The 12,969-nt window shown below is 47.0% G+C and overlaps 1 protein-coding gene across 6 annotated transcripts in view; it reads right to left on the bottom strand.

The window, feature by feature from the left end:
• Cep250 (centrosomal protein 250) overlaps window positions 1–12,969 on the bottom strand; it is a 49,117-nt gene that overhangs the window by 13,331 nt on the left and 22,817 nt on the right. For all 6 annotated transcript variants that reach the window (XM_023714818.1, XM_004630984.3, XM_023714817.1 and 3 more), the window contains 12 exons: window positions 11,905–12,049; window positions 10,767–10,913; window positions 9,608–9,838; window positions 8,996–9,189; window positions 8,655–8,782; window positions 8,292–8,461; window positions 7,070–7,237; window positions 6,563–6,697; window positions 4,415–4,558; window positions 3,174–3,307; window positions 1,280–1,418; window positions 283–619 (listed from right to left, as the gene is read on the bottom strand). In XM_023714818.1, the coding sequence (XP_023570586.1) occupies window positions 283–619; window positions 1,280–1,418; window positions 3,174–3,307; window positions 4,415–4,558; window positions 6,563–6,697; window positions 7,070–7,237; window positions 8,292–8,461; window positions 8,655–8,782; window positions 8,996–9,189; window positions 9,608–9,838; window positions 10,767–10,913; window positions 11,905–12,049 (2,072 nt within the window). The remainder of the gene's footprint in view (window positions 1–282; window positions 620–1,279; window positions 1,419–3,173; window positions 3,308–4,414; window positions 4,559–6,562; window positions 6,698–7,069; window positions 7,238–8,291; window positions 8,462–8,654; window positions 8,783–8,995; window positions 9,190–9,607; window positions 9,839–10,766; window positions 10,914–11,904; window positions 12,050–12,969) is intronic.

Below are 12,969 nucleotides of genomic sequence, written 5' to 3'. Positions count from 1 at the left end.
AAATTGGTGAGCTGCTCAAGGACAGACGGCTAACAAATGGCAGGGAACACTTAAACAAAACAAATTACACTGTGGTTCAGCATTTATGGTTGCAGTGGTCTTCAAGACCCCATTCATCATCCTCAGGGTAACTCTTGGGCTTCACACTCACCTAGAATTAATTCCAGGGCCTGTGGCCCTAACCTTGACGCAATCAGGGAGTGAGGATCTGCACTCCCCTCCCCCCTCTAAGCTAGGCTCAGCTTTGGCCCCAAAGACTTAGCTTTTGGGTGGCTGCCTCACCTGGCTCAGGGCCCCAGAGGGAGGAGGCAGAGTCTCCCCCACCCCTCAGCTCAGGCCTCTTCTCACAGGCAGATCCCAGGGCCTGTTGTAGAACAGAGTAAAGGCTGGCTAGCTGGGCCTGGGCCTCAGGCTGCTGCTCCGCGGCCATTGCCTCCAGCTGGCTCTCTGTGCTGCGTAGTCGCAGCTGCAGTTGGGCGGCTTTGGCCTCCTGGGCCCACAGGGAAGCTCGCAGCTGCTGCTCTGTGATCCGTAAGGCCTCCAGCTCTTCCAGTAGCTGTGCTTCCTGGGCCACAAAGTCAGCCTCCTTTTCCTTGACCTCCTGCCTCAGTAATTCCACCTGACAGGGAAGAAGATTCATTCTGCACCGGGTCTCCTCAGACTTCCTAGGCTTGGCCCCACTCAAACCCTGTGCAAAGCTGGTCCCAACCTGGGAGCATGTGAACAGGTGCAGCTCTCCAACATGTAGCACGGGCTCTGAAATGGGTATTCTGCTACTCTGACACCTGGGCCCAGAGTTCCTGCTCTGATTAGAGCTCTGCCCTGAAAGGAGCTTAAGACCATCACCATACCTACTGTGTTCCTGACCATACTTACACATTGCTATCATGGCTAACAGTTACCACTCTTGTATATGGATGAAGAACCCCATGCTCACCCAACGAGGAAGCAGTACAGCAGCACACTCAGGACTAATAGCAGACTGCTGGCCTCATCCACTGCTAGTCCCCTTTCCTCCGCCCAGTTCCATCTCTCCTCTGGACCATGTTGAAGGGCCCACTATGAGCAGACAGAGCCCCTGGAGTCTTCCTGCTGCTGCCTGCCTGATCTGGACTACTTGCTGCTCTATGTCCCCCAACAGTGAACTGGGCCATCGGGGCACCATGCTCCAGGCAGTCAAGGTCCCCAATTCTCATCTCTGGGCCACATTCCCTAGCCCCCACCCAGTCCAGGACTAGCTTTCCTCTCCTGCATGGCTCAAGGTTACAGTGGTAGCTACCTGGGCACTGAGCTCCTTCTGCCCTTCCTGGGCCTCCTGCATATCCTGGCGCAAGGAACTCAGCTCTTGCTGTTGAACAGAATCAGATTGTTGCAGAACAAGGAGTTTCTGTTCTTTTTCCACCAGTGACTGAGTCAGGCTAGAAAGAAAAGGGTGAGAGGGTTAAGATCATTTTCCCCTACTGAGCACCTACTAAACACAAATTCTACATACCTGTATGCAAGTACTTCAAAGTCAATATACCAAATCTTCACGTTCCCTCAGTACCTCCAAATCCCCACTGCCTACTAAGTTCCTTAGCTCACCCCTGTACACACTTTGCCCCAGTACAGAGACTTGGACCACTCTGCAGAGTCCTCCTCTGCCCCACTCAGGTCCCATCCATGTCTGCATAGGATTGCTTCACTCTAGCTCGCCTAAGCCCCTGTTGCCCCCTCCCCACTAGTGACCCTGATGTAGCAGCAGTATGCCTTTTCTGACACTTGTATCAGTCTCCTGATTTGTCTGTCTGCCTTGATGGTCATCACCAGAAGAACCTGTTCCTTCTCGAACTCCTGTATCACTGAGAATTCATGCTCCTCTCCTTTCAAAGTCTTATGTCACTTCTGATATTTTATGTCATTATTTTCTCCACCCCTTTTTACTTTTGAGACAGGGTCTCACCATGTAGTCCAGGTTGGTGTTGAACTCTTAGTGATCCTCTTGCCTCAGCTTGCCAAGTACTAGGGTTATAGGCATGTACCACCATGCCAAGCTGTCACTTCTAATACACCATAAATTGGATTATGTGTAGGCATGATGGGAAATCCTGGAATCCCAGTACTCTGAGAGGTTGAGGCAGGGAGACTGCAAATTCAAACCCAGATGAGTCAATTTAGCGAGACCCTGTCTCAAAATATAAAATAAAAGGGCAGAGACTACAGCTCAATTCAAAGGCCCTAGGTTTAACTATGAGTATATCAGTCAATCGATCAATAAATCAATCAAATTAAGTCAATTTCCCTGTTGGAAATTCTTTAGTAGTTTCTTTTTCTTTTTCTTTTCTTTTTTTTTTTTTTGGCGGAACCAGGGATTGAACTCAGGCCCTTGCGCTTGCCAGGCAAGTGCTTATTCTACTGAGCCATCTCCCTGGCCTCTTTCAGTGGTTTCTGATGAGCTTAATCTACAAATTACTTGCCATGACCCACAACATTCTAAATGGCATGGAGTTGTCCAACTTGTCTCATTCACCATAATCCAGTTATATCACACCCTGAGTTTCACTAAACACGTTGTTTTCATCTGTCTCAGGGCCTTTGAGCATGAACATGATTTTTCTTGCTGCTGGGTAACACTTCTTCACCCCTTTGCATGGATGACTCCATTTCTTCCTTCAGTGTCCGGTTTAAATACAACCTCTGAGGAAGGCCTTCCCTAACAACTTTCCAAAGTAGGCCTCTCAAGAATGTGGTGGCGCAAGTCTGTAATCCCAGCACTTGGGAAGCTGAGGCAGGTGGCTTGCTACAAGTTTGAGGCCAGGCTTGGCTACATAGCCAGACCCTGCTTCAAAAACAAACAAACAAACAAAAAAGTAGGTCTGTCTGTCATCTCCATATCAGCACCATTTCTTTCCTTCATACCATGTGTCACATGTCAAAATCTGGAGATTTGAGTACAGTTTTTTTCTACAAAACTGTAAATTCTGTTGAGGCAGAGGCCATACTGTCTTGTTTATCGCCATCTCTCTGTGAAGTGTATGTTGTGAAGACAGGGGCCAGGTCCTGTCTGCATGGCTATATACACACCCCAGAGCTGAAGACATGAAAGACCCAGTGATCTGAGCAAAGAATTCTCAATATCACCATGACTACTATAGTCAGAGGAGCAAAATCCAACCCTTGGCTTTTGAGCTTACCTGGCGTTCTCCCTCTCTAGCTCCTTCTGAATTCGGCCATACTCCTGGGCTTCTTTCAGCTTTTCCTGAACCTTTTGCTCCACCAACTTGTGGGAATCCTCCTGGGCCACCAGTTGAGACTTTAGGTCCTCCACCTGGAAGATTAAGGACACAAGGATCAGACGGCAAGGCAGCCATGGGAGGAGGTTCTTGGCCTAGAGTTTTTGGGTCCTGCAGAGAACACCAGTCAGTGGCCCCATTCCAATGTTCCAAAGGTTCCATCCATCCCTCCCCACTCTCGTTAGCCACCCTTCCTCACTACATTCAGCCTGGCTACTGGTTTCCCTGACTCATAAATCTGCATAAAGGCAGACATGAACAAACATCTTCACTGAGCAGAATTCGACCCCAAAGCAAAGTGATGGGTAACAGTATAGTGATTATAGGAGCTTTTGTTGTTGTTGTTTTTTGTTTGTAAAAAAACCCCCTGATCATCTGATATAGGATTCTGAGAAGGAAAAGCAGTCTATGCAATGTACCCATTCTAGTCAGGGGTTACACTGGTCTTGAGCTACCCTGGAACCAGTCCCCCTCAGGTACCAAAATCTTCAGATGTTCAAGGTCCTTATATAAAATTCCATAGTATTTGCACATATCCTATGTACATCATTCCATAATCTATCTTCCTTGCTTCCTTCTGTCCTTCCTTCCCTACCAGGTATCAAACTCGTGACCTCACACTTGCCAGGCAGGCTCTGTGCTGCTGAGCTACATCCCCAGTCCCATCCCATAATTTTTTTATTTTTATGTATCTGGTACAGGGTCTCATGGCTCGTAGTGATCCTTGTTTTTGGCCTCCCCAGTGCTGGCATTACAGGTGTGCCCCAGCATGCCTGGTCTCCATTCCATAAAAAATTGTTGGCAGATTACTTATCATACCTAATAAAATGTAACTGCTATGTAAATAGCTGTTATACTCTATTGTTTAGGGCATACAAACAGGGAAGCCTGTACATGTTTAGTACAGCTGCAATTTGTTTTCAAATATTTTCAATTGGCTATTGCTTTAATCTCTTAAGTGGAACCCACAGATACAGATGGCAACTAGAGTATCCCAGGACTCTGAGGCTCATACTCTGTCTGGCACTCTTTCCCTGCCGAGTGCAGGTGGCAGGGCCACAGCTCCTTGTAATCTCTGGATGGGAATGGGAACAGCTCGCTGTACTGGGACAGACTGTGAGGCAGGGTGGGAAGGGGGAGACCTGCTTCTGCAGATCTATCTTGTCCTGCAGCAGGGTGCTGCCCTCTTCTCGGAGGAGAGCAAGGTCGTCTCTGTGCTGGTGAGCTGTCTCCTTCAGTTGCCTGTGGGCCTCCTGGAGCTGGGTCTGCAGCATCCCAGTGGTCTCCTGCGGAGGTGAGACAACATTAGTGAGTGTGGGAAAGCTTCCACAGTGGGATGGGCTATTTTTTCTGTTACAGTGACAAAAACTGAGGCAGAAGCCAGTGATCCACGTTGTTTCCACCTCAACTCCTCACCTCCTATTTCCTTTTCCTCGTACTAAAGTGCACAGGCTCACCCAGGTTTCTTGGCCAGGGTCCATGTGTTGGTAACAACTTCTCACTGGACTACGGAACAGCCCCCTGACCTGATCCCTCCACCTAAGGCCAGCCCACGACTCACCCCAGGTGCACTGTTCTCCATCAGCAGCTAGTTATATACAGTGGTGCCTTGGTTGACAACCTTCTTTCCACAATTCTGGACTTAAACCATGTTGGATGAGAACTGAATCAAATTCAATGGTTAGGGGTCAATGTTGACCTTATGGGAAAATCTGATCTGGTTTTTATCCAGTTCAGCTGGTTTGTGACCAGAATTATGGAGAGAATTGAATTCATGAACTGAGATAGATAAGACAGACAGACAGAAATATGTAAAACACTATAGCTCAGTGGTAGTATGTATCCACAAAAGAAAAAATATACATATATAATAAATAAAAATATAGTATCTTGTGCCACATTTGCTTCTCAAACACCATCCAATAGCTTCCTACTGCCCTGAGAACAAAATCCAAGCTCCTTTTATGGCTGAGGAAGGGATCCTGTCTACTTTTCCACTTGAGCCAAGCCACACTCCTGCCTTCTTTTTCACCTTCCCACACCTCTTTCCCTCTGTCCTGGCCCTATGACAGTGAAGTCCTCTGCCAGAAGTGTTCCTATCTGCTCCTTTTTGTTTTCTTCTCTTTGCTTTTTTCTTTTTTTTCAGTTTTTTGAAACAAGTTCTCATTATACAGTTCAGGCTGGCCTTGGCCTCACTACATAAACTAGCTGGGCTTGAACTCTGTAATCCTCCTGCCTCAGTCTCCTGAGTGCTGGAATTACAGGTGTGTGCCACCACACTGGGCTGTTAAAGCTTTTGAGACAGTCTCACTCTGGAGTTCAGGCTGTCATTTAGCTCAGGAGTGACTCCTCACAGCCATCCTCTGCCTCAGTATCCCACATACTGGGATTACAGGCATATGCCACCTCACCAAGCTAATGAGTTTACAGAGATGTAATTCACTCACCATAAAATTCACCTATACCAGTGATGTAACATTTTAGAGCTCTGAAAGATACAAGACGTGTGCTCACTGTGACGCGTGTGCTACAGGTTCACCACCACTGACCTATATAAAGTATAGAATTCAGTGGTTCTTAATATATTCAACTAAATTCTACAACTATCATGATCAATTTTAGAACATTTCCATCACCACAGAAGCACCCCATTAGTAACTGCTCCAGATTCCCCACCCTACCCCAACCCTCAATCTGCATTCTTCCTCTACGTATTTGCCTACAGTGGCCTCTTACGTCTAGCTTCTTTTATTTGGCATAGTGTTTGCAAGGTTTATCTATGTTGTACAATGGACATGGCTTCATTTTATTTTGTGTTTTAAGACAGGGTCTCACTATGTAGTTTAGGCTGCCCTTAAATTCACTATGTAGTCCAGGTTGGCCGGAACTTGCAGTGATCCTCCAGCCTCAGCCTCCCAAGTGTTGGGATTGCAAGAATGTGGTACCATACTCAGCAGGATTGCTTCTTTTTAACCTTCAAGTCTCAGCTCCAAGGTCCCCTTCTTGGCCACCTTCCCTTGAATTCTCTCAATTACATCATCCTATTTCTTTCCTCAAAGGCATTTATTACAATTTGTAAACATGTTGTTATTTTATGTCTCATTTGTCATCCATCTGTGCCACCAGAAAGTAAGCTTGCTGAGGGCAGAGACCATGTCTGTCACACTACTGGGCACGCTTTATGGACCTGTCATGTGTCAGCACCTACAGCACAGGGCCTGGGCATGAGAAGGGCCAAAAAACTCCCCAATGTTGATGGGGGAACGAACACCCAGGGCCACCCTCCATACCTGCTCCCTTAACTTCTGAACCTTCATGTCCTGCCTCAGCCGTTCCAGTTGTTGGCTGGCATCTGCCAGCTCCTTCTGGGTTTGCAGCAGTGTCTCCAGGAGGGACACTCTCTCTTTCTCTGTTTCCAGCTGCATCTGTGGAGGCACAGGAGGAGCAAGGGTTATTGGGCTCAGGGTTGTCACACTCACTGAGGAGGGCACAAGAGCATCCCAGCTGTTCCAGGGCTCTGTCAGCAAACAGAAAGTCTGAGGCCATTGACTGAGGACCAGGAAATGCAAGACAGTCGCTGGTTTGTGAGTTGACAGGATGTGGTAAGTATCAGCCCTCCCTCAGGAAGTATGACATACTGCCGGCCCTGCGGCTAACTGGATCCCCACTGCGGTCGGTAAGGTAGAAATGCTTCTTCTGGAAGCCCCTCTACAGTCCACGCTTGGGAGTGGAGAAAGAAAGTGGTCAAAGCCCGGAGGACCACAGAGGAACGAACCGCTCCAGTCCTAGCTTCCCACCTGGCACAGAGCACTGTCAGCCTGAGTCCGTTCCTCTTCTCTCTGCACCCGGATGGCTTCTGTTTCTGTCTGCTGCTCTCTCAGCCTCATTTCCAGCTCCACCTTTTCCCTCTTTAGGCTTTCCACAGCCTTGTCTCGCTCTTGCTGGCGCCGGGAGTGCTCTTTTTCCTGGCCATAGGAAGGAAACACTGTTAGAGCCCAGTGGGTGAAGAGAGCCAGCAGAAAGAGAACTGGTCTGGACTAAGACTCTCTCTACTACTCCTTAGCTGGGTCACATGGCTGCCTCTCTAAACCTGTTTCCTCATCTGTGAAGTGAGCTTTAATAATCCTTGCTCTAGATGAGCTTGATGGAGCTCAGCTATCATCCTACCTATTTGGGAGGCTGAGGAAGGAGGATCATGAACTCAAGCCCAGCCTGGGCAATTTAGTGAAACAATGCAATATGAGACAGTACTATAAATCTCTTCCTGAGACAGTTTAACCCTCAATCCCAGGGTCCACTCTTGTTATTTTTTTTCCAGCAGCGCTCTTTCAGCCTATCACGGTCCACTCAACTTTTTCTCTCTGTACACACATGCCCCAATAATGATGGTCAGTACAAATACAGAGTCTATTCATTTGTGAATAGAAACTGTTTTTTAAAAATTAGGGATGGAACCCAAGGGAACTGACTGAACTACATTCCTAGCCATTTTTATTTTGGGGTTCTGGGTAAGTACCAATATACCTAGATTTTGCCAGAAATTATTCTTAGAGCATATATAAACTCATTTAATAATTAGAAGCTACCTGGGTGTGGTGTTATATGCCTATAATCCAGGTGTGCAGGTGTGCTGGGAGGCTGAGCCAGGAAGATTGCAAGTTTGTGCAACTTAGTGAGAACCTGTCTAATAGTTAAAAAAAAAAAAAAAAAAAAAAAGGTGGTGGTGGTGGAGGTTGGGGAATTTAGCTTAGTGCAAAGGTCCTAGGTTCAATCCACAGTACCATAAAAAAGAAAAAACTAGAAATTGTATTTGTTTGTTTTTAAGACAGTGCCTCACTATGTTGTCTGGGCTAGCCTGAACTTAGTATGTAGCCCAGGCTGGCCTTGAATTCATGGTGATCCCCAAGATGATGACAATTGTATTCTTCTAAGCAGCAATACCTGTACCCAGACTCAGCAGGTGGTGCACTCACTGGACATGTCTGCCCCTCCTGTCCCCCAGCCACATCTACCACCTACCCAATTCTCCTGGAGCCGCTGCACCTCCTCCTGGTGGGCTGCCTTCTGCTGCTCCAGGGCAGCCCGCCACTCCTGGTCTGCCTGGGCCAGCTGTCTGGCTGCAGTGTCCCGCTCCTGCTCTGCCCAGCTCCGTTCAGTGTCCAGTTCCAGCTTCAGGCACTTCACCTCCCCTAGGATGCCAGGGACAGGAACAGCTCTCTGAGCCTCTGCCTACTCCTTCTACCCAGTGATATTCTCCTGTTTCCCTCACATGCAGTTCCCACCTCAAGGCCTGGCTGGAGAAGAACTCTAAGCACCTCCCCCTACCTTCCAGGTCTGGGATGTTCCACAGGCTGGACGGTCCCCATCCAGCTGGGTTCTCACCTTGGATCACTTCCTTGGCTTGTGTGACAGTTTGAATCTGGACCTCCAGCTGCCCCTTGGTGACCTCTATCACAGAATTGTGTTGCTGGGCCTCAAACAGACTGCTCTCTAGCTGCTCCTTGGCTGAGCTGTGAGGTTCAGGAATCAGTAAGAGATCTTACCTACAGAGTCCCTTCCTCTTCCTTAAGAGGTGTTGGGTTCTAGGTACTGGCTACCTGGAGAAGTTAGGGGCAATCATAAATCCATAACTCATTGAGAACTCACAGATGCAGAGAGCTTGCTTTGGCTACCCCTTGCCTCACAAAACTCTCTGTGCTTGGCTGAATGGGTGTGGGCCCTACCTGAGCCCCTGAAGTTGTTCAGTGAGGTCCTGGCGGTCCCGTTCCACAGCCTGCAGGCGCACCTCAAGAGCTGCCCTCTCCCGAACCAGGGCTTCCTTTTCCTGGGCTGCTGCAGCAAGCCCTTCTTCCTGTCGCTCTACCTCCTGATGCAGCTGCTGCAGCTGAGCTGTGGCTGCCTCCTGCTGGTGACGAGACTGAGGGGAAGAAGTTGGTGAGATGCAGAGCCGGGCCAGAATCTCCTCAAGGCTGCTACTGCCAGTTTAGGACCACTGAGGAGGCTGAGGCAGGAGAATTGCAAGGCTGTGGTCTGCCTGGGTGACACAGTGGCATGATGACATAGCAATACCTTGCCTCAAAAGAAGATACTGCTTTGCTTTTGAAGACATGCAAATGGATAATTAGGAGTATCAAGGGTATAGTGGCTAAATTTTCCCCAGCCCTTTTTAGTTTTCATTTTAAGACAGGCTCTCACTAAAATTGTCCAGGCTGGACTTGAATTTGCTGTCTTTCTGCCTCAGTCTCCTAGAGTGGTGGGATTACAGGCATGCACCACCGTGTCTGGCTAGAGGATATGTTAAACCTTCAGGTGACTGTGTCGTTTTGTCTTCTTACCTCGCTTAATTTCTCAGTAATTTCCTCCTTTTCTTCCTGGATGCCTTTGAGCTCTGCCCGAAGCTCTGCTCTGGCCTGCTCTGCTTTCTGCAGCTGAGCCTCCAGCTGAGTTTTCTTCTCCCACAAGGCTTCCCTGCTCCTCTCTGCCTCCGCCAGGTCCACCTGCAAAGTGCTTCTCGCCTGCTCTGCCACCTCCACTCTGCTGCACAAGGACTGGTTGTCCTGCTCCAACTACTGGCCAAAAAGGGCAAAGGACAAAGGGCACAGTGTATTAAAGATGGGTGGGGACTGGGGAGATGGTTCAGTAGAATAAGCACTTGCCTGGCAAGAGCAAGGGCCTGAGTTCAATCCCCGGTTCTGCCAAGAAGAGTAAAGAGGAGTGGTTATAGTTCTCCTGCACTGTCTCAAATGCTGAGGCTGAAATCCAAGTGAGGTCAGAATCCAGCCTCTAAAGGTGATGCAGAAGTGCTTACAATAAGGGGGGGGGACCCATTTGTCTGATCTGTGCCTATATTGTAGGTACTACATGGGCTGGATGCTGGCAACCGCGATTAAAAAAAAAAAGCAGTGGCTGGGGAGATGGCTCAGTGGAATAAGCGCTTCCCTGGCAAGTGCAAGGGTCTGAGTTCAATTCCTGGTTCCGCAAAAAAAAAAAAAAAGCAAAATCCTGCTTTCGGACAATTCAGGATAATGACACATACAGTATGTTTCTGAGGCTCAGGAGAACAGGGTTAGCATAGGGCCTGTCACTAAAATTGCAAGTTAAACTCCTGAACTATAGAGGACATATTCCGGCACTTCAGACTTTTCAAAAGATTCTTCTCTGGTGATTGCTAATATCTTGCCCAATAAGATTAAAACTCTAGTCTTGCTTCAAGGGTAGATAGGTTTCTTCCCAGTCCTGATCACTTATCCCCAAAGCCTCAAACTGATTCTGCTGAGGTGTGGAAGAGGAATATTTAATGGTTCAGGCTAACCCTTTGCTCGCCTCTGCACTGTAAATGCTGCTCTTGGGCACTTCAGAACTACTTCTGGGGGTAACCTGTTTGGGCCTGATCCTTTAGGACTCCGCCTGTTCCGGGCATCAGCGTTGTCTCCCACTGGCACAGCCTCAGTCAGGGCCCAGCCCTACCATGGGCATCAAGACATCACTGCTCACCTGGAGAAGCTGCTGGGTCAGCCCAACTTTATCTAAGGCCAATGCCTCACTTAAGGCACTGAGCTTGACAGCCGCAGCCCTAAGATCAGCAACCTCTGCTTTCAGGCTGTTCTCAGAACTTGACAACTCTCCAATGGACTGTTCTGCCTAGAAATAAAAAAGGGTACAGTTTCCTATTCCCGATTTTCCTGAATCAGTAAACAATTCATATTCCCAACACCTGCTTCTTCTTTTTTTTCTTCAAAGATTAATGAACACTTCACCTTTTGATGAAGTGTTCATGAGAAGACAGGAGCTCACAGCGTAGAGGAACAGACGTAAGGGTATATAGACAGGTATATGTGTGATGATGCCATATAGAATGTAAGCACAGGGCCGGGGAGATGACGCCAGGGCCTGAGTTCAATCTCTGGTTCCACCAAAAAAAAAAAAAGAAAGAAAGAAAGAAAAGAATGAATGGTGTTTGTAAATAGGATCTCAAGTCCACATCTTGTGCAGCAATTAGCCACTAGGAAGAATGTATGCAATGTTTTAATTATTGAAACTGTCCTAGCGATTTGATTTGAAACTGTCTCATTGCTATTTGTTTATCAATAAAATTATGAAAAAAAATAAAAAAAATAAATAAAAAATAAAATGAAATATTAAACATAAAAAAAGAAAGAAAAGAATGTAAGCACAAAGAGCTCTGGGGGACTCAATGAAGATATTAAGTCAGCTTAGAGGAAACAAAAATGCTTGGTGGAGGGGCTGACAATTATTTTGGGTATTGAGAGACAAGGAACAGTTTGAGGTTCAAGAGGGAGGAAAAAAGAGGTCTCAGTAGAAGGACAATGACTAATATGAAATACTAGTCATGAAGGAAAATGATACAACCAAGAATACAATCAATGTTATGTGGCAGAAGCAGAGAAAATAAGGATTTAGGATGGGGTTTTGGAGTGGAAGGTCAGAAGCATAGTTTGAGGCAGATGGTAAAGAGCTTTGAATGTGGCACCAGAGCTGCCAAGCCACTGAGAGGCTCTAAGTGACTGACTTAGCCAAATTTATCTTTAGAAAATTCATCTAATTTCAATATAAAGGCTACGTGGGGAGGAAGGGGAACCCACCCAACCAAGGAAGGAGGCGGCCTACACACCCTGGCCAGCGCGGTGGTCACTTCCGCTTGCTCTTGCCTCAGTAACTCCCCTTCCAGGTAACGTGACTCCAGGGCTTCCCGAAGCGCGATGAGCTCACTGAGTGATTCTGCCTGCTTGGCTTCCAGGCCCACCAGCGTCTCCTGACTAAGAAGGGAGGGAGGGGAGCTGAAGGAAGTCTCTGCCAGGGCCCCAACAGTAATAGGCATATACTTATTCCAATAGGTAATAGGGATATGGTTTCCTTTCCTACACAGAAGAATGAGGAAGGTCTTAAGACAGATAAGGAATGATCTCTAAGACACTGGAGGTGAACAAAACAAGAATACAGCACAATAGTGTGCACAGGCTTTCATGCCAACAAGGGAGAGAAAGAACTTATTTTTCTGTTTGCATGAAGTAACACTAGAAAGATAAGAAACTAATTTAAATGGCTACCTAAAAGGGAAGAGAAATGGGATGGAGAACGGAAAGACGGGAGACTTCTCTGTATCTTTTTTTTTTTTTTTTTGGTGGTCAGCTCAGCCCATCCTGGGGCTTGGACTGGTGAGGCATGTGGAACCAACCTAGCTGGCCCTTGTCTGTATCTTTTTAAGTGAATTTATTTATTTATTTATTTATTTATTTATTTCAGGGTCTATAGGGTCTCACTACATAGATTGAACTCATAGTGATCCTCCTATTTACAGCCTCCCAAGCACTTGGATTAAAGGCACGTACCACCATGCCGTTTCAGTGTGCCCTGGGGACAGGGCCAGCACGTTAGGCCCAGGGATTGAACCCTGGCCCCTGCTTCTGCCTAAGCAGGTGTTTTAATCTACAGAGCTATTTGGCCGGCCCTTTAAGTGGTTTTAAGTTTTGAATCATATGACAATAAATTAAATTTAATCTGATAAGATGTATATAATTCTTTATGCCTATTTTTAAAACATATTCTAATTTTTAAATGTTTTTTATCATATTCTGTAGGGACTTAAAATTCAACATATCAATACTTGATGAAAAATACCTGTTCCATATTATGCCTAAGATGTTTGATATGCAGACAGATAGTGAGGTTAAGCTTA

Source organism: Octodon degus, unplaced genomic scaffold (assembly GCF_000260255.1).
Source record: "Octodon degus isolate 3935 unplaced genomic scaffold, OctDeg1.0 scaffold00037, whole genome shotgun sequence".
NCBI lineage: Eukaryota > Metazoa > Chordata > Mammalia > Rodentia > Octodontidae > Octodon > Octodon degus.
The sequence above is the reverse complement of the archived record's forward strand: the minus strand, read 5'-3'. Positions and strand labels throughout refer to the sequence as shown.